The sequence below is a fragment of the Lacerta agilis genome, chromosome 11, assembly GCF_009819535.1.
Source record: "Lacerta agilis isolate rLacAgi1 chromosome 11, rLacAgi1.pri, whole genome shotgun sequence".
In the NCBI taxonomy this organism is placed as follows: domain Eukaryota; kingdom Metazoa; phylum Chordata; class Lepidosauria; order Squamata; family Lacertidae; genus Lacerta; species Lacerta agilis.
In genome coordinates, this window is record NC_046322.1 from 14,596,948 (window position 1) to 14,624,817 (window position 27,870).

Sequence of the window (27,870 nt, forward strand, 5' to 3'; positions counted from 1 at the left end):
CTATTTTGCACTCTATGTGGGAACTTGCTTAATAGTGGTAAATTCCTTTCCACAGATCATAGAATCATAGAATTGGAAGAGACCACAAGGGCCATCCAGTCCAACCCCCTGCCAAGCAGGAAACACCATCAAAGCATTCCTGACAGATGGCTGTCAAGCCTCTGCTTAAAGACCTCCATAGAATCATAGAATCATAGAGTTGGAAGAGACCAGTTATTAAATGACCAGTTAAAATAATGTTGCCCCGCTGAGAAATACATGTGGGTCTTTTGTTGGTGCTTTCATAATTCTTTGAAAATTGGGAGAGAGAAAAAGACCTGTAAAATTGTGAGGAGTGTAAAACGGGGCTTAAATACATCAGTGGGTTTTCACTGCTTTGTTTTAATTGTAGAGCTCCTAATGGCTAAATTAAGCAATGTCTCTTCAGTTTCTTTGCAGGCAAGGTTAATTTCTTGCTTCGTTGCCCAACGTGAGATTTGGCTTACTGTACAGGGTGTTTGAACCCCTCCTGGGAAAGTTTCCATTGGAATTAGATTGTTTTCTTGGCATAGAACTTTCTCGATAAAAGAGATTAAAGTATAGACCTGTACAACAAAAGGTCAGCTCACTCTGTTAGCACAGCAAAATGCAAACCATTTGCGTGATGACAGCATTTCCATGCTGGATGAGAAAGGTCATTGTGGTGGTGAAGTATATTATGCTTGCTGCTGGACTGCTTCAGTTAAGCTGTACAAATTTATCTCTTGTGATGGAATGAAGTTGCCTAGACTTGCTGCTACTGATTGAGCATTAGTACCTCATCAGATTTTCTGGCCTGGTCTATAGATAAGTGGAACACTCAGCCTGGGCATTGGTTTTGCAGGGCCCATCCAGCAGCAACCTACCTGCTGGGCACCCAGAAAGCATGAGTGACATTTTCAGTATTGGACAAGGCATTTAGGGCTCATCCACGCTTAACTTTTGCCCCGTGCTTTCTGGTCACAGGTGCGTGCTTTAAAGCACTGTATTCCACCTCTTTTTTTTTTTTGTCCCTGCACTTTCCCCACGGAAACATGCTCTTTAATGCCGCACACAGATTACTCCTTGCTTATTCCACAGTCTAACAGTTTATGCATCACTTCAGGGTGGTAAGGTTATATACCGTATCCAATGAGGTTAATCCAAAGCGTGATTGTTGCTGAATCCATGGATTGTTGTTTGCTCCGATTCAGCAGCAAGGAGCTTGTTTTTGCACAGAAAGCTCTGGGGCCAAGAAAAGTGTGGACTTGTGCCTAGAAATGTGGCACAAAAGGATAAGCCTGCCTTTCATCTGGAAGAAAGGTGACCAGAATGCCTGCAGGGCAACTGTGTTCCTTATCCTCTGCCCTCCTCCCCCTTAAGCTCTGATCAAAGATGATAGCTGCATGGTGGGGAGAGACAGCTTATTTACATGGTTTGGGGGCAGGGGAAAAGAGCACTAGGACACTGTGGGGAAAATGTTCCAACCTACTCTTCTCTAATTTATGATACATAAATCCCCCCCCCCTTTGTGCACCCTTCACCCAGAGACATATTTATGGGAGGACAAGTGGGGCAAATGTCCAGGGTGGTTAATTTTAAGGGGTGGTGTTTGCAACACTAGCAGGACTCTGAGCTTTCATTTAAGAAAAGAAAGTAAGTCCACAAGCCTACATGTTAGCTGCTATCCCCCATCCCCCTGCAACTTCTGTGAAATGAGCTAGCCTAGCTTGACTGCTCCACTGCCAATAAGTGAAGAGCTGTAAGTTGAAGACCTTTGTGCAGGAGAGAAAGCAGAGCAGCCATGGCTAAGTAGTTTCTCAGCTGCAGTGGACTCAAATCTCTTCTTCCCAGGGGCAGTAGACTATACAAATACATCTCTGCCTCCACCACAAATGGTAGAGTTACATATGACATGATAGGGGGAGAATATGTAGACCAGTATACCACAATCAGCGTAGAGATGGAACATAGGTAATACACAGGCTGTGCACAGAGCCATGGTTCCATTGGCGATTTCCCCCTTCAGCGCATCAGGAAAATAAGATATGGGACAGAAATTGCATGTTGAGGTTTTCTGTTCCTTTCAGGGGTAGTACTGTAGAAAACTACATCATCTTGCTGGTAAAGGAATGGAATAGATGCAGGTTTTGAATTGTATATGACCAGGTCAGTGCACTGGAATCTACTCTGCTGAATGTCTACCAACATAGCTAAGAAAACTGAATTTGAAAACACAAGGGCTTTATACTTCCTAATCAAAGTGGAGCTTAGAATTTGGAGTTTGTGTTCTAAGTTTCAGGAAGCATAACAAATGCATAACGTTGTATTCAACTAACTTTTACTCAGAATTTAATGGCCATAACTAATTAGGTCACTTGATTTTAATAGGCAGACTTTGAGTAAAAGTTAGTTTTGAATTCTCAAATTGAAGCAATTATTCTTGCTGTCTTCTGCTTATAAGAAGACAGGCAGTCTGCAGATTGTTTCAGTAATTTAGTTTCTCTTGGGATAAGAACAGCTCAAAGATATTTTGCTGTCAGTGTAAATAGGCCTGTATTAATGACACTGTGTTGTACCAACCCATTAAACAAGTGGTCATTGAAACCTTGAGAGTGTGCAGTCATTTGTAACTGTCTCTCTAAAATGGCTTTCATTGTGATGGAGCTTGGCATATTGTATTTCATCTATAAATGATCTGTTTATTTCTAAAGCTGCAAGTATAAACAGTAAATTAAATCCAAGTTAAAGAGATCAGTTCATGATACTTCCAGGAAAGCTGTCAAATCTTATTATGATAAATAAAGTATGTGGTTCTTTTAAAAAGCATTTATTTCAAACTGACTAGATAAATATACAGTGTTAAAGGAGCTATCAGTACCTAATATTCTCAGTTCTGATATCTTGGCAAACCATGGTAGAATATGCTTAAAAATGGTGTCTTATGCTGTCTGAATTGGTACACCATGGTTTGTGATTCGCCAAACCATTATTCGAAGTGGGTTGTAAACTATGGATTGTGCTACCTATGCTATGGCATAGTGTCTGAATTGACAATCCATTGCTTCACCTCCTGGAGCCATTACACCTAAAGAGTGCTAAGCACATTTAAATCATGGTTTGCCTATACACTTGGAAGTTCAAGCCATGATTTGGGTAATAAACTATGGTTAGCAGAAGCAGTGACTATGGTGACATAGTTTAGACTCCTTGCCCTCCACCACTCTGGAATATCTCATTATAAGACATTACAAACCCTTACACCTTTTCAACATGGGGAGTACTCAGCGTGTAAGAGATAATAATAATAATAATTGACTATGGATCATCCCGTGGCCAAACTCTGAAAATGCTGTCCTACAAGAATCCTGTCATGTTTTTTGCTTTTGCTTTTGCAGCGGTAGACAAAGTAGCGCTGCTGATGGGAAACATGAGCTATTATAATCATCCTAAGCTCAAGGCTCCGTTAGTGGATGTTTATGAGCTGACCAACTTGCTGAGGCAACTGGACTTCAAAGTGGTTTCTTTGCTGGATCTTACTGAACCTGAGATGCGGAATGCGGTAGATGAGTTCTTACTGCTGCTGGACAAAGGAGTATACGGTAAGAACTAGTAGCATGACAGCTACCTTTTAAATATATCCATTTCCTTGTCCTATGCTCTTAGTAGACCCAAGCCGCCCGTATATTATGTAACCATTATATAATTTTTGGTGCCTGAAAAACTGGAAAATGCAGCATCCATTAATTTTAGATGTACTCCTAGATAGATAAATAGATAGATAGACAGACAGACAGATATGATATGTTAAGCTAGAACATTATTGAGGCCAAACATAAGAAGCTGCCATAAACTGTCTTAATAACACCAAATATTTATTTTTCATGAAATTTTTTATGGGGCCAAGCAGTGGTTTAAATTGTCAACAGGTGCCAGATGAAGTTACTGCAACAAGGGGACGTTACTGAATATTTACTTACTTACTTACTTACTTAATTTCTATCCTGCCCTTCTTCCCAAAGCAGCCAATATTGAGAATTTCTTATTGATCAGATGGCTGATGCTTGTCTTATTTTGTGCTGGCTGGACTGACATTCAGAATGCCTTCCGCCCTTTATACGCCTGAGCCAAAGGGTCACAATGACAGGAAGATTTATTGAAGCAGCAAAAGTGTCTGCAGACTTTCTGACGGCAGCATACTTTCCCATTCCCTTTTTTTAGTGCTAGCTTGTCGGGCACCTTTGGGTCAGTTTCAGCTATAGATTTACTGCTGGGCACTGATGACGTCTCAAATCAAAAACTACACCAAAATATGTTGACTTCAACTTTCTCTTTTATTGATGTCCTTTTCCATTGTAGCAAAATATTTTAAGAGTTCCATAAGATAGCACAGCACAATCTGTACACTCTTTCCACATCTAAAATTCTACACACCCATCTAAACCACGTACACTAGGGCTGGGCAATAACTGGTTTTCAGTATTGTGATATATCAGCAGATGAACATCACGATATATTGATATATCACAATATCTGAAATAAGGAAGGAACTACTACACCGAGGCGAACATAACAATGTCCTGGCAACCGCTACTACTTAAGGGTCTAAAATGGATAAATGATATTATCAATCACCTCATAGCCACTTTCAGTAGCAGGCAAGCCAAAATGCATCCAAATGAGACTTTTGGTTTTGGATTTGGTTACCAAATGGCGGTAGTCAGGACAGTCCAAAGTACAGTGATGAGTCACAGTGAATACAAATAATCTGGGACTGCCAGCAGGCCTGCTAGGCAGCAGAAGTGGCAGCAGCCTGGCAGTGGCAGAATCAATGACGACAGGGGAGGGGTAGAAGCAGCAGTAGCCTGGCATCAGTGGCACAATAATCAGCAGCCTGTGAGGCCTTGCCATGGTGGGAGCAGTAATGGTGGCCTGCAAGGCCTTGCAGCAGTGGCAAAAGCGGCAACGGCCTGCAAGGCCTTGTCATGGCGGTGGCAGTAGTGGCGGCCTTGTGGTGGCGGCAGGAGACAGTGGCAGAAGCAGAGGTGGCCTGCAAGTCCTCACTGAGGCAGGCTGCCACAGCTTTTGCCATCACCTCACACTACCACCAGGAGGACTTGCAAGCTGCCACCACTTCTTGCCACCATGGCGAGGCCTCGCAAGGCCCACTGCTTGTGTTGCCATGAGGCCTTGCAGGCTGCCACTACTATTTGCCACCACCTCCTGCCATCACCATGAGGCCTCACAGGCCGCTGCCGCTGGGGGGGGGCGCTCAAGGGAGGTCGACAGTAGTAACCTTTAAACACCTTCTTGAATCACACATGTTTACTCAAGCTTTTCTGGATTCTTGACTGAATTAATTTTTATTATCCATTTGTACACCACTCAGTTTTGTGTGTGATACATAGTTACTGTTGTTTTTGCCTTGTTTCCCCAAACTAGTTGTCAGGGATAGAGGGATTGCTCGGGAGGAGCGGGGGGAGAGAAGAGATGAAACTGCAGAGGAGAGAAAAGACTGTGATTCAGCCAGTAAGGGGGAGGGGCTGAGATATCGAGAGCAATTACCTATAATCAGTACAGATACCTCTAGCTCTCCCAGCCCTCATCAGCAAACGTCTCAGGAAGAGGGAGAGATTTCACACACTGTCAGTAGCCGACAAAGGGGGGAGCAAAGGGGGAGACGTAGGCGTCGACGTCATATTAGGGGGCCCAGAGGTTTCCTCTGCTGGCGCGCGCGGGAAGATTCTAGTCCGGAAAACTGATAGCAAGGGAGTAGTCATGATTTCAACACTCTGTAACTCTTAATGATTAATAAACAGCTTTTAAGCTCACCGCTTGAGCCGGCCGTTTCTCACAAGCAACATCAAAGGCAAGCGCAGCCTGACACTAGTTTTAAGGAAATTTTATGTGTATTTTATTTTTGTATTTCTTTTGTTTTTATTTAACCCAGTTCTCTGTGTGTATGTAACACTTTTGCACTCAGCTCTGGGTCTATGCTGTAACAGTGGGGATGATGCTCGTTCACTGTGCCAGAATGCCCTAGTTTTGCTTTTATAGCCCAAAGTAGGTCTGGTTCTTAGTTCTTTACAGTTTTTGAGTAGAGAACAAAAAGAGAATTGCCTTGAAGATTCGTTCTTTCCAGCTTCGTTGATACTATTCTATCTTTTTTCACATGATTGGATGCTTCCTGTTTTGGTTTTTTGCATTTTTGAGTAGTGTCCTTTGAATGTTTGTGGAACATGAAATAATGCTTTATTGCAGGGGGGATTAGACTAGACGAGCCTGCAGGGTCTCTTCAAACTTTACAATTCCATGACTGATTGGATAGGTAGAGAACCTGTGGCCCTCTAGCTGGACTACAACCCCCATTGGTCCTGACCATTGGCCATGCTAGCTGGGGCTGATGGGAGTTGTACTTCAACAACATCTAAAGGAACATAGGTTCCCTGCACCAAATTTTCTGCATTTTGGTGGGCTTACCTCCATACCCAGAAGGACTTGTCCTTGTAGATGCTCAGAGTGTTCACCATGATATTGCATCAGCTGGTTACTCCCAGAAAAGTGTCATTTGCAGTGCAAAGTGCAAAAAATAAATTCGCAGCTGCTGCTGCTTTCCTAACTTCAGTGTGTTGCCTAGTAGAAATGTGCCACTATATGTGTATTGCAGTGCACAAAGCTGTTGCTCACCTCATCCCAAGAATGGGGAGATTGGAACACATTCAGCCTCTGCTTACAGCAAATCCATTGCCCCACTTATGTCAAGTGTGATTTTATGACTATAGAAAACTGCCTTATTGTTTTCTTTGCAACTTAATGTAATTAGTTTGCTTAATATAATAGCTAAAAGCTATTTTAACTATGTGTGTTGTTTCTCCCCAGGGCTATTATATTATGCTGGCCATGGCTATGAAAACTATGGTAACAGTTTTATGGTTCCTATAGATGCCCCAAATCCCTATCGAGCTGCAAACTGTCTGTGTGTACAAAATATTCTCAAACGGATGCAAGAAAAGGATACTGGCCTCAATGTATTTTTACTGGATATGTGCAGGAAAAGGTATGTAATTGCTTTCATCACCTCCCTAGTAGATCAAGGCTCAAGAAGCCATGTTGACACTAGAAAAACAGGCAAATGGAACAGCTGAGAGATTAGCTTTTATTAAATCAACCATCTGTATGCAAGTGTCACAACCTTTCCGTTTTCTTCTCCAGGCTTGGGAGTTCAGAGCAAAAGCAAAATAATAGGGAATAAAATAAACTTGCTACATGGTCATGTTTGATTTGTTGGGTCAGTCTCTGGGAACAAAGGAGGGCATGATTCACAATCCAGATAACGGTGGTTCAGATACAAATTCTTTTCTTCCCACTCAGAAAAAAACAGTGTTTTGATTACCACATGAAAGCAGAGTTGGGTAGCTTGTTCAAAATACTGAAAGCTCCTTTCTAACAGATGAAGCTGACATCCTATTGACTGAGAAGATGGAGTGTCAGGCTGGCATTTCCCCCCTCTGAGATCTTGCCATTACAGTATTTCCCTGCTCTTCCTTCTCCCAGCTAGTAGGGAATATTACCTAGGAAGAGATAACAGCTTTTACTTCAAGCCCCTCCCAACTTTCCTTGGCTATTATTATTATTCATTTCATTTCTATACTGCTTTATATTTTTAAGAAAACATCTCCTAAGCAGTTTACAACACACTGAAACATCAAATAAAACAATCCAAAGTAAAACATTATTGAAGAAAGTCAGGTATTAAGCATACATTCAAAGCAACGTAATTAACAGGAAACTGAAATATTATTTTAAAGATTTCAAAATAAAACATTGCTTCAGGCAGGCCTGAATCTTCAAAGTTTTGGACAGGCAGATTCCAGCTGCATTTCATGTAAGTATAACGTAGCCCTGTTCTAGGTGTTGTTCCAACCAGTCATCTAGGCCAAAGCAAAGCATTTTTATAGAGCTTGTGCACCATTTTGGGTTTGGGTGCTTTGTAACAGCATCACCACCCTTGGCCTAACTCTAGAGAGGTTTCAGGGTAAAAAGCATGAGTGTGGGGTCTTTTTCTCCCAATGAGCATGAGCAAGTGTCAGGGAACTTGGATGCCTGTGGTGGATGGTGCCTGAAGCAAAAGGCTGCTGAGCAGCAATTTCTTTCTTTTGTACATTCCCACCAGGCAAAAACCAGAGGTTTTTACACCTGCGCATCTCTCCAACAAGGCATGCAAGAGGCATTGATCACAGTTGAAGGGCATATTCCAGCCAGGCAAAAGCACTCAAGGAGCAAGCAGAGCCGAGCCAGTGAGGGGGCAAGGTCTGGGCTACATTTGGCCTCTGGGCCTTAGGTTCCCCACCCCTGCCTTTAAAGACTAACAAAATTATTGTTAGATAAGATTCTGTAGGACAAAGCCCACTTCATTAAATGCATAAAGTGGTTATTCAAGCATGCAAGGATATGTACCCTGGATACAGACAGGAAATGGTGGGGGGGGGAAGTAAATGTAAGAGAAGAGATGCATTAAGCGTATCTAGAGATGTGAAGACCCATAGGGGGAAATGGGATCAGGGGCCTTTTCTCTCTAGGCATTTCAGTGCCATGCAGAGCACAAATGGTTGAAAGAAATGAAAACTGGTTTAAATTTCGTATTTATCTCCCCCCCCTTCTTTCAAACAGTTTGCAGGGTTATTTTCTGCTCTCCAGAGGTTCTCTTTCTCACTGTGGTCCTTGAAGAGGACTTTGGGTTTTTATTTCTTGGCATTTCAGGGCCAAGATGGGCTTCTCAAGGCAGTTCACAATATATACAGTCATAAAACACGTTAAATTCTCAGCTGTACATAATGAAACAGTTCATTTCAAATCAGTGGCAGCGCTAAGAACACAGACCGGCATCATTGTCCATTAAAAAGCGGGTGCAAATAATTCTTTAAAGCCCATTTAAAACCAACTCTTACTGTATATAATACTGAATGGCTCGCAAGTCTGACTCAGGTTCTGCACTTTAGGGCAGCGATGGAAACCTGTGGTTCTCCAGATGTTGTTGCACTTCAGCTCCCACAATCCCTATCCATCAGCCATGTTAGTTGAGGCTGGCGGAAGTTGGAGTCAAACAATATTTGGAGAACAACAGGTTTCCTGTCCCTAATTTAGGACTGGGCTCTTAGGATAGAGGGGAGACTTTTATGCAACTGCAACATGAGCAGCTCATGAATGTGGAAGGAAGCACTTTGCACTGATTCACCAAAGCAAATTTTGCTTACTTCTCTGTTGCTTGATTTGTTAAAGGAAGTGATAGAATAAATGGCAGGATTTGGGGGGGAGGGGGTTATATAGAATTTTCTATCTGTATAATAATGTCATGGCTTTGGATATAAAAAACATTTTGTATAATCCTCAGATTGCCTCAGATTCAGGCTGTTCTTCTGATTTTGTATTCTTACATTTATTAAAGGAATGAATATGATAATACCGTCCTCATCTTGGATGCCCTGAAGGTTACAGCTAACATTGTTTTTGGATACGCCACGTAAGGCTATGTTACTTTACCTGCATATATTTTGTGTGTGTGTGTGTGTGTGTGTGTGTGTGTGTGTGTGTGTAATGACAACAGAATGATTGTGTTAATGTGTTCTGAGCTAACAAAATAACTCAGTATAGAGATGGACAACAATCTGCTTGTGGTTCCAGCAGACCTTCATACACCTTGTGGGCACATTTGAGAAAATCTTTGATTCAGGTTTAAGTAGACCCATTGAAATCAATGGCATTCAAGCTAGTTATGAGTAACTTAAGACTCAGTGATATCAGTGGGTCAACTCTAAAAATGATTTAAGTCTGTATTGAACCTCATGATTGCATTTTTGGATCAACTTTCAACCTTGTGCAAGCCCCACACATGTGTGTGCCTCTCCCACTACAACACAACATAAACATGGTACATTCCTTTTGTTGGTTTATCTGAGTGCAGCATCTTCCTGGCCACTTGACCAAAAACCCATTTCAAAAGGCAGATTGGGGTGATAAAAGGAGATTGTGCATTCAGATAAATGTGATGTGCCTCATTCCACTAATTGGGGAGTTGAGAATTCTTACCTGATTTTAACACCTGTTTTACAGACCGAATAATAGGCTTTGCTCTGGTGTTATATTCAGGTAAGTGAAGTCATGGCACAGGTGGAACCTGGATTCAGGTCAAGCACCATCCACTGAAGCAGCTAATCCTGAGAACCCTTTTGTTGTTGATGCAGCTGTGTGTGTACCTGCATACAATGGGAAACTGATTGGCCCCAGATTCCCCCTTTGTATGACAGAGTTCTCCATGTGTATTTCAGCATGCACAGCATTCTCATGTGTGCCAAATGTGAAGAGGAGCAGGGTGTGGGTATAGTGATCAGGTGTGGCAGGGGCAGGGCTGGCATGAGGCGGGTTGTATCCTGAAACCCCCAAATACATATTTTCAGAACCTATGCTTTATATATCTCTCCAACAGCATTGAGAACTTGTGATTAGTAAGCACTAATACTTAAGCAGTACAATTTTTAATATGTTTACTTGGATGTAAGGTCCTCTGGTTTCACTGTGGCTGATTTCCATGTAGGTGTGCAGAGGATTGCAGCCACAGATATTCTGCAGGCTGGAAATATCACTCAAGCTTAAGGAATCAGATTTTCCAACCTGTAAAGATTTGCTTCCTAGCAAATTGCATCCTGGCAGTGCAAACATTTGTGAGCAAACATTAATACTTATTAACGTTTCTTGTAAAAAATACATTTATTTTTATACTTTATTGTGAAACATGAACTGATTTTTCAGAATCCTGTAAAGTGCTTTTTATTTTACTTTGACAAAGCAACATTTTTGCCTTCTATTGTGCTGCAGTTATACTTTCCCCAGCCATCTTATGCCTCTGCTGTTGTTAATATGCATTTAAGGTGCCAAGGAGCAGAAGCTTTTGAAATTCAGCAGTCTGGCTTAGCCAATGGGATTTTCATGAAGTTCTTGAAGGAGCGCTTGTTGGAGGACAAGAAAATTACTGTGCTGCTGGATGGTGTAGCAGAAGGTAAGGAAGCCCTATGAGAAGTATACCTGAGCCACTAGGGGAGTTTGCTTGATTGAGAAAAGTGTGGTGCAGTGGTTAGAGCAGGGTGGGGAACCTGTGGCTCTCCAGATGTTGCTGGACTACAACTCCCATCCATCCCTGAAAATATGGCCATTGGCCAGTGATGATCGGAGTTGTAGTTCAGCAACTTTTGGAAGGCCAAAGGTTGCCCACATCTGAGTTAGGGGGGCTGAGTAGAGACTCTGGTTCAAATCCCCACAGATCCACAAACTCACTGGGTGACCAATAACTATTTTTCAGCCTAATCTACTTCACAGGGCTGTTGAGTGGATAAAAGGGAGGGGACAGAAGAATGATTGAAACATTGAACTCCTTGATGGAAAGGCAGAATACAGTACTAATGTAGTGAAGTGTAAAACTTTTCCTTTGCACATTTGAGGCCTTCAGAGCAAACTGAGTGTTGTGCACAAATGCATGTAAAAGCTGTTTTGATTGGGGGGGGGGGGTACAGCCAAAAAGCAGCCCTGAGAGGCTGTAATTTTTTAACAGAAGTTGAAAACGGGTAAGGTATATGCACACCCATGCTTCACTCTTTCCTTTCAGACTACTTTTTTGCCCCCAAATAGCAGCCCAAACTGCTTGTTCCTAGATGAGGATAAAGAACAAATGCACACCAACCATTGTAAATAACTGTTTTGGGACCACTATGCCTGTCAGCTGAAATACAGCCTGATCCCCGTAACCCTTACCTCCTTGAGATGATATGAATGGCCTGCCCCAGTGCACCCTGTGTTTCCTACGGGCTCTAGTCAACTGAACCTGCCATCATGAGATGGCTGGGAGGATAGCCTGCTGGCAAACAAGGCAGGAACCTTTTTCCTCCTCCCTGAGGAGCAGCCTGACAGGGCAGATAGAAAACAGCTGCTGGCCTCGAGAAGGCGTCAGAATTTCTTAGAACTCGGGAGAGAAGGATGGGGGTGGATGGAGGGTGACTGGGCAAAAGGCAAGCAGGAAGAAAACGCTTGGGGTGAGGCTGGAATGGCAGGTTGGCAACAGGGAGAAATGTCAACTGTGTGTAACCAATGCCCTGGGTGGGAAACTCAGTGGAAGGAGGCTGGAGGGATCCCGAAGCCTAGTGAGCTGCAAAGCATACCTGAAGAAAGGGAGTTCTCTTGAGTTCCTGAAGGGAGTTGATGCTGACATAGACCTCATTCAGAGGACTCTTTTGCCTCAATGCCCTGGGTGTTCCTGGAAGCGAAGCGCAAGAAGGTCCCCCTGCCCTCACTTCTACTTTGGGGAAGGCGGAAGTGAAACTGCCAGACAAGGGGCTGCCAGATGGCAATTACTGGATGCCTAAGTGTTCTTGAGTGGGACTGCTGGTTGACTATTGGAGAGCGACTGTGTACAATCCTAATCCAGGGAGGCTGCCTTCACGCCAATCAAGACATACTTCTGGCATTGCTGGGGGTGGGGTAACTATTGGAGTGTGATGTAGCACATAATCCCTAATAAAAGCTGTGAAATGAATTGTGTCCATATGCAAAAGAATAACAGGGCCATGGGAATGGGTGTGTGTGTGGCTTTTTGACGTACCCCTGCCCTTGGAAGCACAACATATAACAATACTACTAACACATTGGGGTAGAAAGAGGGGATCAAATAAATTGTGCATGCTTGCTTTGTAGGCACAGAGCGATAGATGCATCCAAAATGGTGGCATTGTTTTTTTAAAGGTATACTTTATCTCCTTTCACAGCCCCAGAACGCTGCTTCCAGCCAGGATAGACAGAACTAGGCAAGATGAACCATTCATCGAAGGCAGTTCCTTATGTAGTAAAAAAAAAAATTAAGTTGCAGAAGCGATGTTCAAAAACTACTACCGCTGCAGAATTTCCTTATGAAAATGTAACAACATTTTAAAAGCATATAGAGTACAAAGGTGGACAAAAATGCATTAAAATTGTTTTAAGGATGCTAATGATGTGGCTGAAAATAGATGGAGAACCCCAACTAAAAAAAAGACAACTGTTGGAAAAGATTATCAGTCTAGTTTATCTGTAGTGTAAAACGATTGGAACATGTATTCTTGTAAGCAGAGTGCTGCAATTAAGAAACATGTCTGTTCCTGGGAAGGATTTCATTGACTGGAGGATCTATGCCTATGCATGTGGGAGGGAGAAGATGAAGAAACTTGCCACGCAGCTTAAGAAATGTTTGGGTGATAATGAATGCTAAAAGAGCAGGGGAGGAATAGTTCTCATGGAGAGGAACTTGGACGGTATGTTCTGGACTATAGTGAATTTTGAACAGCCAGGCTTGAATGCCCCCTTGAAATCAGGTTTGTCATGGAAACGCTGACACAACAATAACCATAGCAACATGGCGGCACTTCTGGAATGTAGGTGCTTTAATTAGAATTTTCAGCAGCTTTGGTTCCCAGAAAATGATTTGCATCTTTTATTTTTAGATATGGGCAAGTGTCACCTTACCAAAGGCAAGCAGGCTTTGGAGATTCGCAGCAGCTTATCTGAGAAGAGAGCATTAACTGATCCTATTCAGCAAACAGTAACGTCGGCAGAGTCATTAGCGCGGAATCTGCAGTGGGCAAAAGCTCACGGTATGGGTGAAGATGGTGTTCAAGTTGATCTATAGCTCCTCATGTCCCAGGGTGTGGGTGCACAACAGCCTTATGTGTATACTGAAATAACTTGGTTTACCTCTCTCAAATGGTTCATTTCCCTAGGTTATTTGTTCATTTACTTCGTGGATAGCTAACCTTCAATGGAAGACTTGAATACTGCGCTCACCCTTGGCAAACTTTCCAGGGGCTGCATGCCGCCAGTGGATGTGGCCATCCCTACTCTTGCACTCTCATGTGTGTACACACACATTCAGGGCACCTTCTCCAGCGTAGCCCCACACCCAGCAGATCAGCTGAAGAGCAGGGCTTATCATCATCCCCTCTCCATTCATCAAATGATCTTTCTGATAAGCACAGTAGGGGTGCTTTGTCTCCCCATCAAGGCTCTGGGCTGTGCAGAGAGTTCTACACATCTCTGTCCACCCCAACACCACCTCTGTTTTATTCCCCCCCCCTTTTTTTGCTGCTACCAAAATCATTGGAGCCCCGATGGGGTGGGGCTATTTAATTTTTTCTTAGTGGTCAAGCCAATCACATTATTACATTTGTATATCCCCTTCCATACAAAACATCCACAATGGTTAACAACTAAAAATCCCACAATAGAAAATAGCCAGTTCACAAAAAAGTCAGTCAGTATCATAATGATGAGGAGACAGTGACATCCCATAGCCCAGGGGCGGCTAACCCATAGCTCATAGGCACTCGGGTATATGAAGTGACCCTCCAGACCCCCTCCCCATAGCTTCATCTCCTTATCTGCTCAGCTCATGATAACTTGTAATTCATTTAATGTGTTGTTAGTAAAGATCCTCTCCAGTAAAGTTAAATCATTTTAGGGTTATAGCAGAACTGTTGCTAGATTCCAGGAGGAGATGATCTGTGCAGAATGTATGAAGGAGTCTTGAAGATTGATTATAATCTGCTCCCATTAGTTTGTAGATCTCCTAGCTACTGAAATTAATCCTGATGTTCCGATCTGGATAATGACTTAAGTACAGCATGAGGAAAGATGCAGTTTCCCCAACTAATTTTGAAGGACAGCATCTATGTATTACCACTAATCAAATTCTTTTTGTTTCCAGAACTTCCTGAAAGCATGTGCCTTCAGTTTGCCTGTGGTGTTCAAATTCAGCTGGGTTTCGCAGCAGAATTCTCCAATGTCCTGATTGTCTACACAAGAATAGTAAAGAAACCTTCTGAAATCACTGTTTGCAAAGCTTATGTTACAGATTTCCCCCTCGTAAGTTGGCGTCAGGAGCTTGGTATGAGTTTATTCTTTACAGGATTATAAAAAACATGAAATTTGCACTTTGGCCAAAAACCACATTTTATATGATCTAGCTAACAGCTAGAGGGTGGTGGTTGTGGGTATATAGCTTTTAATCCTATGAATTAATTTCTGCTTTTAAAAAAATTTCAACAGGACTTGGATGTGGACCCCAAAGGGGCAAACAAGGGGACTCCTGAGGAAACCGGAAGCTATTTGCTTTCAAAGGACTTGCCCAAACATTGTCTCTACACTCGAATAAGTTCTCTACAGAAGCTAAAGGTCATTTCACATTACTTTTGTCTCACAAACTCATTCTGAGGGGGAAGAGGGATCTTCTAAAAAACTCTCAACACCCTTAGCAAACTACAGCTCCCAGGAATCATGACTGTTTTGAAGTGGCATCAGGCTGCTTTAAAGGCATAGTGCAGATAGGACACTACTGTGAGGTGGGAAATAGGGCACCAGGAGCCAAATCTGACTGGACAATGAGAATGTACTGGGTGAAGGAACTATTCTGATCAGTATAAAACTGCAGTATGTGGCATTGGAGTGAGGGTGGAATCTACATGATAATGAACAGCTGGGTGTCCCTTGGCTTATACATCAGTCTAAATGATGAAGATATAGCAAGTGCTAAAATTGATTTTTTTTTTTTTTTTGAGGGGCAGACATGTTCATCTTTTGCTTTTGTTTCCCACGAAATGCAGAAGTGTCGTTAATTCAGTCAGCATACAAAACTAATTATGTTAGTGAAAGTATTGGAGTTATCTGTGATGCAAACAGTAGCTTCTTCGTGTTTAATTTTTGCAAGTTCCATGTGGAAGGCAAAGTGGAATGTCTTTAGCGGCCGGTGTAACAGTTGCTTTTAAAATACAGTGTCTGTGTGCTGACAGCAAAATGCTAGAAATAGGTTTCCAGCGCTCCCCCCCCCACCTTTTTGTCCTGTGAATTTTTGCGATTAGGAGACGAAAGCACTCTGATGGCAGTGAATGCCTGCATTTCTTTCTTTGGGCGTAACAGCTGCCATTATTATGAAGATTAATGATGAATTTTCTTTTTTTTTTATTTCACAGGAAGATTTAACCTTCACAGTTTGCCTGCACTATGAATACGCAGGAGTAGATGATGTCGTGGATGAAAGGAAGGTGGTTAACATTGGCAAGCCCCTCATTGCGAGACTGCGCATTCATCAAGGATACAGAAAGAATAGTTGTTTCCACAGCTTCTGCGGGCCTGATGGGCCTTGTTTCGCCCACTTGTCTGGTGCAGAGGCAGATGGATATAGCCCCTCTCATCACAATCACCAGCCACATTGTTATACAGGTTTCCCCCAGCAAAGCCCTGCTCACTCAGGAAGTGTTTTGCAACCGGTGAGGTGCCAGTGCAGTATGTCACCAAACAGGTTGGTCGCATGGTCACCAACCTGGTTGTATCCATCCAATTCGAACCAAAGCAACGTACCTGTGGAGACGACGGATGAACTGGAATCTGATTTCTCAGGAAGCTTGAGGCTGTCTCATCAACAGTAGTCGAAGCTTCTGTGTGGCAGTTTAGCAGCAACATTCCTCAGGCAGCGATTTGCAGTGCTGCTTGTGTGTCTTGGATTTTGAGGAAAGGGCATTAATAGGTCTCATTGGGCGTCCCACTTGAGTTCTGTTGAATTATTTAGCCAGGATCCCAAGTTGTTGGGAATATGAGTTGGCACATAAGTACTTAGGAAATCTTCTTGGACCACAGGAAATTCCCAGTTATTTTCCTGGATAAGGAAACTGCAGGGCATGTTGCAATACAGTAGTAAGAAAGAGTCTGATTGACTTCAAGCCCAGCTATGTATCATGGAAGAGTATGTATATTCTCTTTTAACATGTTGAAAACAATCGGAACTGCAACATAATGTTGCACCATGATGGTCTGCCTGTCCAGACTTCCAGCATTTCTAAACCCCCCAAAATATTTTCCACCCACTGCTCCCTAACAGTCAGCATTCCATGAGGCACTGAGCACATATAGTCCTGTATTGGGTGTGGGGCTCACTCCCTTGGGGTTTTTACCTCTAGAATTTTTTTCTATACAAACTTTGGGGTTCTTCAAGTCTACGTCTGCTTTGGCTACATAAGCAATGACATAGCCTGAGCAATGGAAGTAGAGCAGTGGTTGCTAGACACTCCCTCCTCCCCCCCCGGCCCCTGGGGGGATCACTTGGAAAATGCTGACAGTTTTGGTGAACTACGTAATGATTTTTCTGCCAATGATTTTTAGTTGTATTTTTATTGTTTCTTTCTTCTGCAGGCAACCCCTGATTTGCACGGGGTTTGTGTTCCTGTCCCCCCAACATGTCAACAGAGTTTGCATAAGGCATAAGGCCCCATTACACCCCTGATCTGCCCTCATATTCTGCGTAATTGAACATGTGCAAAACGGTCACTGCCTGTTGCTCTCTTCTTTGTATTAACAACTTGCATTGAAGTTGCAATCAATACAATAAGAAATGAAATGCAAGGAAAGTGCAGTTAAAAAGCAATTTGCATATTTAATATGAACATGCCATGAACCACCTGAGTGAAGCTCATGGACCACTGGTGGCCCACCAGCCACAAGTGTGAGAACCTCCAGACATAGAGGGGATTGTGTTTAGAGGATGGCAGGATACTACTGGATATCTGGTGCTTTCCCTACGTGTCTAGATGAATGCATGAGAACTGGACGATGGACTGAACAGAATATTGCTCTCATCCATCAATGATATTCTTATTTCTGTCCTCTGGAAGTTCCTGAATCTTTCCTCCCACAACAAGCACTATACAAACAACCTTTGATTAAATAAAAGCACCTGCAGAATTCCTCTTAAGTCGTTTGGGAACCAGTTGTGTTTTACATGACCAATGTCTGCAATCAGTTTAAAAGGGTAGGAAAGAGATTTTTGTGTGAGATTATAAATGCACCCCAGCCTCTTTAACAGTCAACTAGAGTGAATCAGCTTTACAGGTACTCCTCATCTATATTGTCATTTTTAAAGGCCAGCATTATTATTATTTTGTTCATAATTATACACAAGGCAATAAATTCCTTTTTTTTAAATATTTGTATATATGTACTATATTCAATAATAATTTTTTTAAAGTTCAGCATTCCATTCTCTTACGTGACTGAAGGGCCTGTGGTATGTTAAATTTAGACTTTACCTGCATTTCTGGGGGAAAGGAATACTTAAGGGGGAGACAGTTGGGAAGTGGTTCGGAAAGTCAGTAGGTTAACAACACAATCCTATGCAGATCTACTTGGAAGAAAGTCCTGTGGAGTTCATTTGAACTCCGAGGTAAATTATGTGCAGGTTTGCTGCTTGAGTTAATAAGAGATTTGTTGTTGATGGTAAGGGCAAGTTTTAAATGTTCCTTAGTTTGGTAGCTGTCACTTTCTGACATGGCCCCCATGAAATACCTTTACATCAGACTAATGCAATGATTAAATATTTCCAAAATGAGCTGGTCCAATGGGAGGCACTTTCAATGGCTCCTGTGCATTTCCACAGCCTCCTAAGTGGCAAAGTTTTGCAGAAATTGGGTGATCCGTTCTGTAAAGCCAGGCAAACTGGAAGGAATTTTTTATTTTTTATTTTGTATATTCTAGCAGTGAATTATGACCCCTGAATCTGAGCAGGGATGAACTATACTGTGTGACGTATTTAGGTGATACAGGTGAAACTCGAAAAATTAGAATATCGTGGAAAGGTTCATTTCTTTCAGTAATTCAACTTAAAAGGTGAAACTAATATGAGATAGACTCATTACATGCAAAGCTAGATATGTCAAGCCTTTATTTGTTATAATTGTGATGATTATGGCGTACAGCTGATGAGAACCTTAAATTAACAATTTCAACTTTGGGAGTCTATCTCATATATTAAACTCCAGTAGCTAATGAAAACAATTGCTTACCTGTACATAAATAGACTTTTCCAAGATATTCTAATTTTTTGAGTTTCACCTGTACATGCCTGATATCCAGGGCAAAACCTTGTGAGCTCCTCAGAAAAAAGGGTTATCTTTTCATTTAGATCAGGACAAACGTCTAGCTTTCATGCTTTTAGGTGGAAAGTAAAACCATTAATGAGCAGTGTATGTTTTGTGACAATGCAAAACTTAAAGAGGCTGCTATGCAACTGGTCTGATAGCACTGCATCACCTGATGCAAGTCGGTGATGCTGTCCTTTGCTTTCAGAACAAAAGAATGGCTCTTAGAAGCACTTCTCCATCTCTAGTCACAATCAGTTCAAGAGGCCCACACACACACACTTGATTAGTGTGGAGCTTGCATTGCCATGGTAACTATTCTCTTCACATACTTTTTGGCACTTGGAAAAACTCATTGGTTTCTTCCCACGATCTAAGAAATTGGAGCACTGTTCAATGCCCTTGCAAGATTAGGTCTGTAATGATGGAAACAAAGAGATTGCTTCTTGCACTACGGGCCTTAATCTTGCACTGCACTGAACTTCCTGCTCTAGTGAACCCTGCAAGCCCAATGGCCAATAAATATTTATTGCTTGTAGCCACAGGCCATTGCAAATGCAGTAAAAGACTTATTAGCACAGGCATAAAACATGAATTAAGTATATACTCTGCTTAAAATGCAATCAACATTGAAACTTCCTGGGGTTAGATATAGCTTGCTCAAATTAACAAGTCACGGACAGTTCATTGAAAGATTCTCACTTGGATTTTCTTCGCTGCAGTTGCATATAGTGCAGCTTGGTAGGATATGTACTCCTATGGGTTGGATAACAGGTCAATGACTGTGTTGTGCACTGGTCACCCACTCCATTGCATGCAATATAAAAGAATGGTTTCTTTTCTAGGACAGGCATACAGTGGAAAGTGCAATGAATGTTATTGGCATCCATCTGTCTGGAAAGACAATGGCAGGAAGTCAAACTGCTGTGTTAGCAGCACCAAAGTGACTTCCCCGGGGCACATTTAGTCTCTGGCAAGACTAAAAACAAGCACATGAGCACCTCTGCACCCTGGCTAACCTGGCTAGACAATGCATGGATTTTCTATATCATCATCATATGCTATGAGCACCAGACTTCCTCAAGGTTAATGTGAACTGTAAAGGCCTCCATCCCTCCCCAGTTTCCCATCAGCTGCAAGCTTGACAACTTTGCTATCTCTGATTGAATCTGTGTTTTCCCTTTACAAATCACTGTGTTTGGTTTGGGATTCAAGCTCCAGCAGTATGGCGCAGAGGATGACAACCATATAAATTTCCAGACAGAGATGCAATCCTTGTAAGAGCAAGCTTATTATATTTTACTTGCACTAAGGCACCAGATGTTCTTGTGCATTGCCTTCCATTCTCAGAAGAACGTGCAAAGGTTTCATCAGCTCCATAGTACAGTAGTATCTGTCATCTAGGCAGTTATGAGTTACGGTTACAGCTGTTGTGCCATGGCCAGGAATATAGGAGGAGTCACCTTATTTTGTGATTGTAAATTGCTCTAAACTGTTTTTAGCATTGTGTTTTAACAAGGCAGACGTTCTTGTTGTATATTTGTAAATTCATATTAGAAAAACACACAAGGGTTGCTTCCAGACAGCTTGTTTATTGAGCATTCCTCCTGATTTGTTTGCAGGGAGATTAAGACAATGTTGGCTATTTACCATAATAAGCATAAGGTTAGATGATGTTGCTTAAAGCAAGTGTTACTCCACACTTTCCAGTGCAGTTCACCTTTACTTTCCTTATCACAAAAAGTCTGATCTTTTGGGAACATGGCTTTGTTGCACAAGACAGCGTGGTCAACTATAATTGCATAAACTGGGTTTGCCAGTTTGTGACTGGGCCCTCCTGCAAAATAGCAACTGTCTAAAAGTGGCCTCTCCATCAGAAGGAAGTCAGATCTGAGAAACACTGCCCCTGGCACTTTTCATCATTTAGGAAACTAAGGAGTGAGGCACAGTCGTCTTTTTCTGAGCTGTAATTCTCAGACCACTCGCTACTTACTTTTGACTAGAATAATGTTTCCTCTCTAATACAGAATGGTTGTTTGGTAATTATAATGGTTCCATTTCTTTTTATAACTGCGCACTGTGCTGTTGCAACCACCCTGGGACCTCATGGTGAAGGGTGGGTAAGAAATATAAATAAAATAAATAATAAACAAAAACCAAGGGTAATTTAATTTAAAAATTAATAGCTCTTAAATGTGCATGAGCTCTCTGAACCCAGTAGTCCACTGTGAGTATCAAATGGGTGTGTGGGATCTGTCCATCTAAGTCAGGTGCAGGTTCCAAAAAAGGAATCTAGTGCCAGTTATGTGATCCATTCTGAAATTGACATCCAGTTCTTTTTGTTGTCCACTCTGTTTGGTATGGTTCTTTTAAAGGTTTTGTCAGAGCCGTCTTAAGGGGATCTGCCGCCCTGGCGCGGCTATCCCTCCGGCGCCCCCGCCATGCCGCCTCTCCGCCGCCTCCCTCCCGCGCTTGCCGCCCCTTGGGAGGGGGGTGGGCGAGCGGGGGATGAGGGGCGTGGCGCTGGAGCAGCGCGGGGCTCTGCGCGCCCTTCCAGCGCTTCCGGGATGGGAGGCGAGGGCGGCCGGCTCGCGCTCCCGCGCGCAGCCGGGCAGCTCGCGCTCCGCGCGCAGCCTGACGGCACGGCGCGGCTGGGCAGCTCTCGCTGCATCGGGCGGGCGGCCGGCTGGCTGCGCGCGGGAGCGTGAGCCGGCTGCCCTCGCCTCCCGTCCCGGAAGCGCTGGAAGGGCGCGCAGAGCTCCTGTGCTCTGCTGGGCAGCCAGAGGGCGTGGCGTGGCCGGCCAGCTCCCTTGCCGGGAGTCAGAGGGCGCTGCCGGCAGGCGCTGCCAGCGGGGCTGGAGGGCGGAGGCGCCCTCCAGGCCATTGCGCCCTGGTGCGCCGCGCCACCAGCCCCAATGGATGAGACGGCTCTGGGTTTTGTTTTATTTCACAATGTTTACTTGAAGATTGATATCCCATTTCTTTCATTTATTCTTTTGGGGTGGAAACTGCTGTTGTTTAAAGAGCCAGTGAGTATGCAGACTGCTTCTGTATAATCAAAGCAAATCTGTAACAAATAATTGCATTTTCTATCCGGAAAATTAATTCCCATATTAGGTTTGGAGCTTGCAGTGCACTGAAGTGGAAAGTAAAGAATGATGCACAAGATTTTTGACAGAACACTGCCTCCCAGTTTTATTGGTTTAATTTTTCCTAATGACTAAAACTGACACATTTCCCAGCACCACCAGAAGGTATTTAGTGAAATTACAGAGCTCTAAATCGACATTAATACACATGTCACTTTGTTAGCATATAAACTGAGTGAGTCCTGGAATTAAATTGTGAAGCTGGTGATCTGAGAGAAAAAACTTTTGTTCCCCATTCCATGTTGTAAAGGTTCTGTCATCTATAGTGTAAATTTGAAATATCTTTGCTAAGGACAGTTTTGATGATGTTGATTTTGGCTGAATTTGCACATCACACTTCAGCATGTTCAGGGCGATGTGCAGGAGTGGGCTACAGTGAGACCCCAAATTGTGTATTCCCTTCTCCTCTGCCCGCATCACCCAGAAAAGTTCAGAAGCTCCTAAACCTACTTTTGGTTAGCAGTAGTTAGTTATGTCATCTGAAGTGGCAATCTGGTTAATATTAACCATGGTTAGCATGAAACAAGCCAACTTCAAACCATGGTTTCTGGAGCTGGCTTGTTTGAACTAACCATGGTAAATAATAATTACTGTTCTGGGCTTGGATGACAGGTTAACTAAAATGGAAGTGAAATCTTCTGAACTCTTACGGATTGCATGGAAGGAAGGGATGGGACTGAGGGAGCAGGCAAACCCAAGGCTCACTGCATCTCATTCCTGCTCGTGCACACCATACTAAAACCATGCTGTGTGGCACAGCCAAAGAAGATAAATGAGATCAGCATTGGGAGAATTAGATCAAAGTAATTTCCACATCAGCCTAGCTCCTCTACCAAGTGAATGAAATCCTGAGAGAGCAATCCTGACAAGTTAATTCTGCTTTGATGGCTGAAGTAGAGCAGGACAATCAAAACAGTAACAAAATGTATGGCTGCTAGTTAATCCTTAACATTTGGTATGTAAAGTATGATCTCTTACCTATACATGAATCAAAAGTGAGATGGTCCCTTCCCCAGAGGTCTTGCAATTTGCATTAGGTTGGTCAAGATCAGTAAGAGACAAAAAGAGTTCAGGAGAGTTATCTAGCAATAAAATGATATTGGAGCATTGTTGCTTTGATTGCCACAAATCAGATGTATGCAGCAAATGATAAATGTGGCTGGGTTTTATCTTGCCTTTCACTAGGTGGAAATAGTTCGTTTTGCTGAATTTGTCAATACTATCACACATCGTTAATGACTAAGAATGTGTTTTGTTTTAATTAGAAGTTTATTATACTGTGCATCAAGAAATATTAAGATGGTTTATAATAATTAAGCAATAATAAATCAAACAATACAACAAGAGCATTTAAAAAACCGAAAACCCTGAGTTAATGGGCCATATGTTTATGAGCTACTGATAACTCCCTTCCTCCTGTTTTCTCAAATCTTTAAAAACACTCTTCTGTTCTTTCCACTAAAACTTCCCAGATCCATCAGATTCCCCCCCCCCACTTTGCATGACTTTTCTTTTATACAGCCACTCTTCAAAAAATAATTAACACACGATGCAGCCAAAGCTAACCATTTTATGCTCCATGGAATTCAAGGAAGATAATTAAAGATGGGGGTGATGGGGGTGTCATCCAATGAAGCTGAATGGTGGGGGGCCATAGGACAGGCAAGAGGAAGTACAGTGCATTGTAAAACTTTGGAATTTGGGGGTTGTTTGGGGGGGGTTGTAGCTGGGGTGGTTTTTTTTGTATCTTTATTTTAGATCTTGTGATTTATGAGGAAATGGTTCAGTTTGTGCATTTTTAAATGTTTTATTTATTGTTTATGACTACTTTTGTTATGGTGCTGGAGGAGACTCTTGAGAGTCCCATGGACTGCAAAAAGATCAAACTTATCCATCCTTAAAGAAATCAGCCCTGAGTGCTCAATGGAAGGGCAGATCCTGAAGTTGAGGCTCCAGTACTTTGGCCACCTCATGAGAAGAGAAGACTCCCTGGAAAAGACCCTGATGTTGGGAAAGATGGAGGGCACAAGGAGAAGGGGACGACAGAGGATGAGATGGTTGGACAGTGTTCTCGAAGCGACTAGCATGAGTTTGGCCAAACTGCGGGAGGCAGTGGAGGATAGGGGTGGCTGGCGTGCTCTGGTCCATGGGGTCACGAAGAGTCGGACACAACTGAACGACTGAACAACAACAACAACAACAATGCTTTGTGTGGTTCTTGCTGCCATTAAACCAGATGCACTGATAATGGCTTTTGCTGGTTGGTGTGCTCTGGTCCATGGGGTCACAAAGAGTCGGACACAACTGAACAACTGAACAACAACTTTTGTTATGTTGCAGTTAGGCATTTTTTTCTCCCATGCTGTAAGCCACCTTGAGCATGGCTTGAACTGTGGAAAGGCAACATGCAAATAAAATTATGCATTACATATAAAATTTGCTGCCACATTGTGATGGCTACCGAGTTGGATGGCTTTAAAATGGGCAGCAACAACAGTGGCAAGAATTATATTAGCACAAGCTTGGAAGACAGAAGAATACCAATGAAAGAACTATGACAAGGGAAACTTATGCAGAACTGGCAAAATTAACAGATAAATTACATGAAAAGGATAACAGGTTTTAAAAGAGAATGGGAACCATTTACAACATATATGAAGAGACAACGTAAAGAACTGGACTCACTGGCAGGGTTTGAATAAACAAACACAATTGTATATAACAAAAAGTAAGACTATATGTATTGGGAAAATTTTGGGGAAACAACACGCAGGGTGAATAGTCCAGGGGAGGAGGGGGGAGATACGGAAAATTGATAGAGAAATATTGTTAGAGGATGCATACAAGGAAAAATCAATATTTAAAAAAAAATAAAAAAATAAAATGGGATTAGGCAAATCCATTGAGGGTCATCATCAAATAGTTACTAGCCAAGACGGTTTTATATTAATTCCAGTTCCAGAGGAGCATGCTTCTGAATTATAAGTCTATGGAGCAACACTGCTATTGTTCTCATTACTTCCTGGGTGGCATCTGTTTTGCCACTGCACTAAACACGATGCTGATCTGGATGGGTGTTAATTCTGATCCAACAGGGATCTCCTGGTAGCTGTACAGGAAAATAACAAATACCAATTCTGAGACACAAAAGTACAAATGTGGTTGTTCCCAAACTTTTCCACTAGAGGGTACTCATTCCACATTAATTATACCAGAAAGTAAATATACATTCTGAATTTTCAAATCTCTTGCAATTGCTCCCAAACCTACGGTCCGTAAAACCTCATCAGGTGCCCATGGGCACCTTAACTATCCATATTGATTTTTATTGTAGCTTATTGAGTCTTTCATTTCTTATAAGAAATATTGGGATGCGGGTGGCGATGTGGTCTAAATCACTGAGCCTCCTGGGCTTGCCAACCAGAAGGTTGGCGGTTTGAATCCACACAACGGGATGAACTGTTGCTCTTTCCCAGCTCCTGCTAACCTAGCAGTTTGAAAGCACCCCAGTACAAGTAGATAAATAGGTACCTCTGCGGTGGGAAGGTAAACGGCGTTTCCGTGCGCTTTGGTTTCCGTCACGGTGTTCTGTTGCGCCAGAAGCGGTTTAGTCCTGCTGGCCACATGACCCAGAAAGCTGTCTGTGGACAAATGCCGGCTCCCTTGGCCTGACCATCCTTTACCTTTAAAGAAATAAAAGGTGTCATGAAAAATACAATGAAAAATCATACAGCATCTAGCACAGAGCAGTACAATTGCCACAATTGGTAGGGGGGAAATGGGCCATCACAAACATCAGTTTTATGTGGGGATATTCCAAACTTGATCTATTCCATTGGTCTTTGACTGGTGGAAGGCCCCTCTCCATGTGCCATTTTAGGCAATCGTGGCTGGTGTTCGTTGGGATTTGTAGGACAGAAGACAGGGAACTTGACAGTAGCTGGAACCAGAGCGAATGACAGGGAGGGTCAATAAATACTTGTTTTGCACCCATCCTTCTCAGGAACAAGCTGGCAGGATTTATATTTTAAATTTCTTCGTATACTGCCCTGAAATCCATTTTTCATGTTTGAGTGGTTAGTAAAATTTTAAAAAATAAACGGATAGTAAAGGTGGTTAAGCAGTTACCCATCTTCCTTGCATGCATATATCAGCAGGGCTACTACAGTGTCGCACAGGTGATGTTTAAGATGCATTTTGAGCCAGTGTGCAATTAATTAGCCAGCTCCTAGATGTCGCTGTTCTACACACTTGGGGGGAAAAAAAACACTTCCTCAGCTGTGATCAGTTCTATTATTTTCTTGGTTTCATTTCCCCTGCTTCCCCCCCCCCCTCCTACCCCACAGAGGATAGAAATGGAATTATCTTTTATTTACACACTATGAGCTTTTAAAAGAGTTTGGAGAGAAATATCCAATTAGTTTGCACAATGTCAGTCCAGCAGTTCCCGAAAGGCTGCAATCTGATTTTCCTCTTCTTCTTTTCTGGGATGTGGTTAGATCCTTATTCACATTAGGGGGGGGGGGATTCATTCAAAATTAATCTTCACCAGGAGAAAACAGTGACAGAGAATCAGAGAGCCAGTGTGGTGTAGTGGTTAAGAGCGGTAGACTCGTAATCTGGTGAACCGGGTTCGCGTCTCCGCTCCTCCACATGCAGTTGCTGGGTGACCTTGGGCTAGTCACACTTCTTTGAAGTCTCTCAGTTCCACTCACCTCACAGAGTGTTTGTTGTGGGGGAGGAAGGGAAAGGAGAATGTTAGCCGCTTTGAGACTCCTTCGGGTAGTGATAAAGTGGGATATCAAATCCAAACTCTTCTTCTTCACCTCATGGCAATGTTTTCCTGTTTGGGGGACAAAAGGGAAAGGAAAGATGAAGTAGTATTGAGCAAACCACAGTTTCATGGGGCTTGCCCAACTTTTCGCTATTCTAATGAACTATATCAGTGATCTTCAACTTGCCCAGGCCAGACACCCACCTCTGACTTCAAGCCTGGAATATGGGAACCGCTTTCACATATCCACTTTTGATTTCTACATAATAGCACTAACAAGGCACATTATTCATCCTAAACTGGCAATTCACAGAGTTCATAGTGTTACCTTAGCACTGCTACTAAATGAAAATCAGTGGGGTCTTTTTGTTTTTAAAGATCCAAGTGTCCCTATTTTCCAGGGACAGTCCTAGATTTACAGAAGCCGTCCCTGCTTGATTTGACCCCAGAATTTCCTGCTTTTCCTTAGGACATCTGCGAAATGTTGGAGGGTATGGTTATGCAACCCAAGCCAACCTTTAGAAGACATCTGAAGGGATATTTTAAATCTATTTTAATGTTTGTTGGAAGCTGCCCAGAGTGGCTGGGGAGACCCAGCCAGATGGGTGGGGTACAAATAATAAATTATTATTATTATTATTATTATTATTATTATTATTACCCCATATAACGAATTTTAAAAAAAATGTTTCACCATGTTTTTATATACAGTTGTACCTTGGTTGTCAAACAGAATGCATTCCAGAAGCCCATTCGGCTTCCAAAAACCAAGGCACGGCTTCAGATTGGCTGTTCGGTAGCCAAAACATTCGAGTCGCAAGGCATTTGGGATCCAAGGTATGACTGTATGTTGGAAGGTGCCCAGAGTGGCTGCGGTAACCCAGTCAGATGGGTGGGGTATATATAATAAAATATAACAACAACAGCAACAACAATTAAATAGGACAGCCGTATTTTCATCAGAAAAATGTTG

At 42.6% G+C, this 27,870-nt stretch overlaps 1 protein-coding gene across 2 annotated transcripts in view; it reads left to right on the top strand.

The window, feature by feature from the left end:
* Positions 1-17,055, top strand: part of MALT1 (MALT1 paracaspase) — a 38,552-nt gene extending 21,497 nt beyond the window's left edge. For both annotated transcript variants that reach the window (XM_033164106.1, XM_033164107.1), the window contains 8 exons: positions 3,396-3,599; positions 6,877-7,054; positions 9,443-9,517; positions 10,923-11,050; positions 13,518-13,667; positions 14,777-14,934; positions 15,118-15,243; positions 16,038-17,055. In XM_033164106.1, the coding sequence (XP_033019997.1) occupies positions 3,396-3,599; positions 6,877-7,054; positions 9,443-9,517; positions 10,923-11,050; positions 13,518-13,667; positions 14,777-14,934; positions 15,118-15,243; positions 16,038-16,493 (1,475 nt within the window). In that variant the 3' untranslated portion in view covers positions 16,494-17,055. The remainder of the gene's footprint in view (positions 1-3,395; positions 3,600-6,876; positions 7,055-9,442; positions 9,518-10,922; positions 11,051-13,517; positions 13,668-14,776; positions 14,935-15,117; positions 15,244-16,037) is intronic.
* Positions 17,056-27,870: the final 10,815 nt, after the last annotated feature.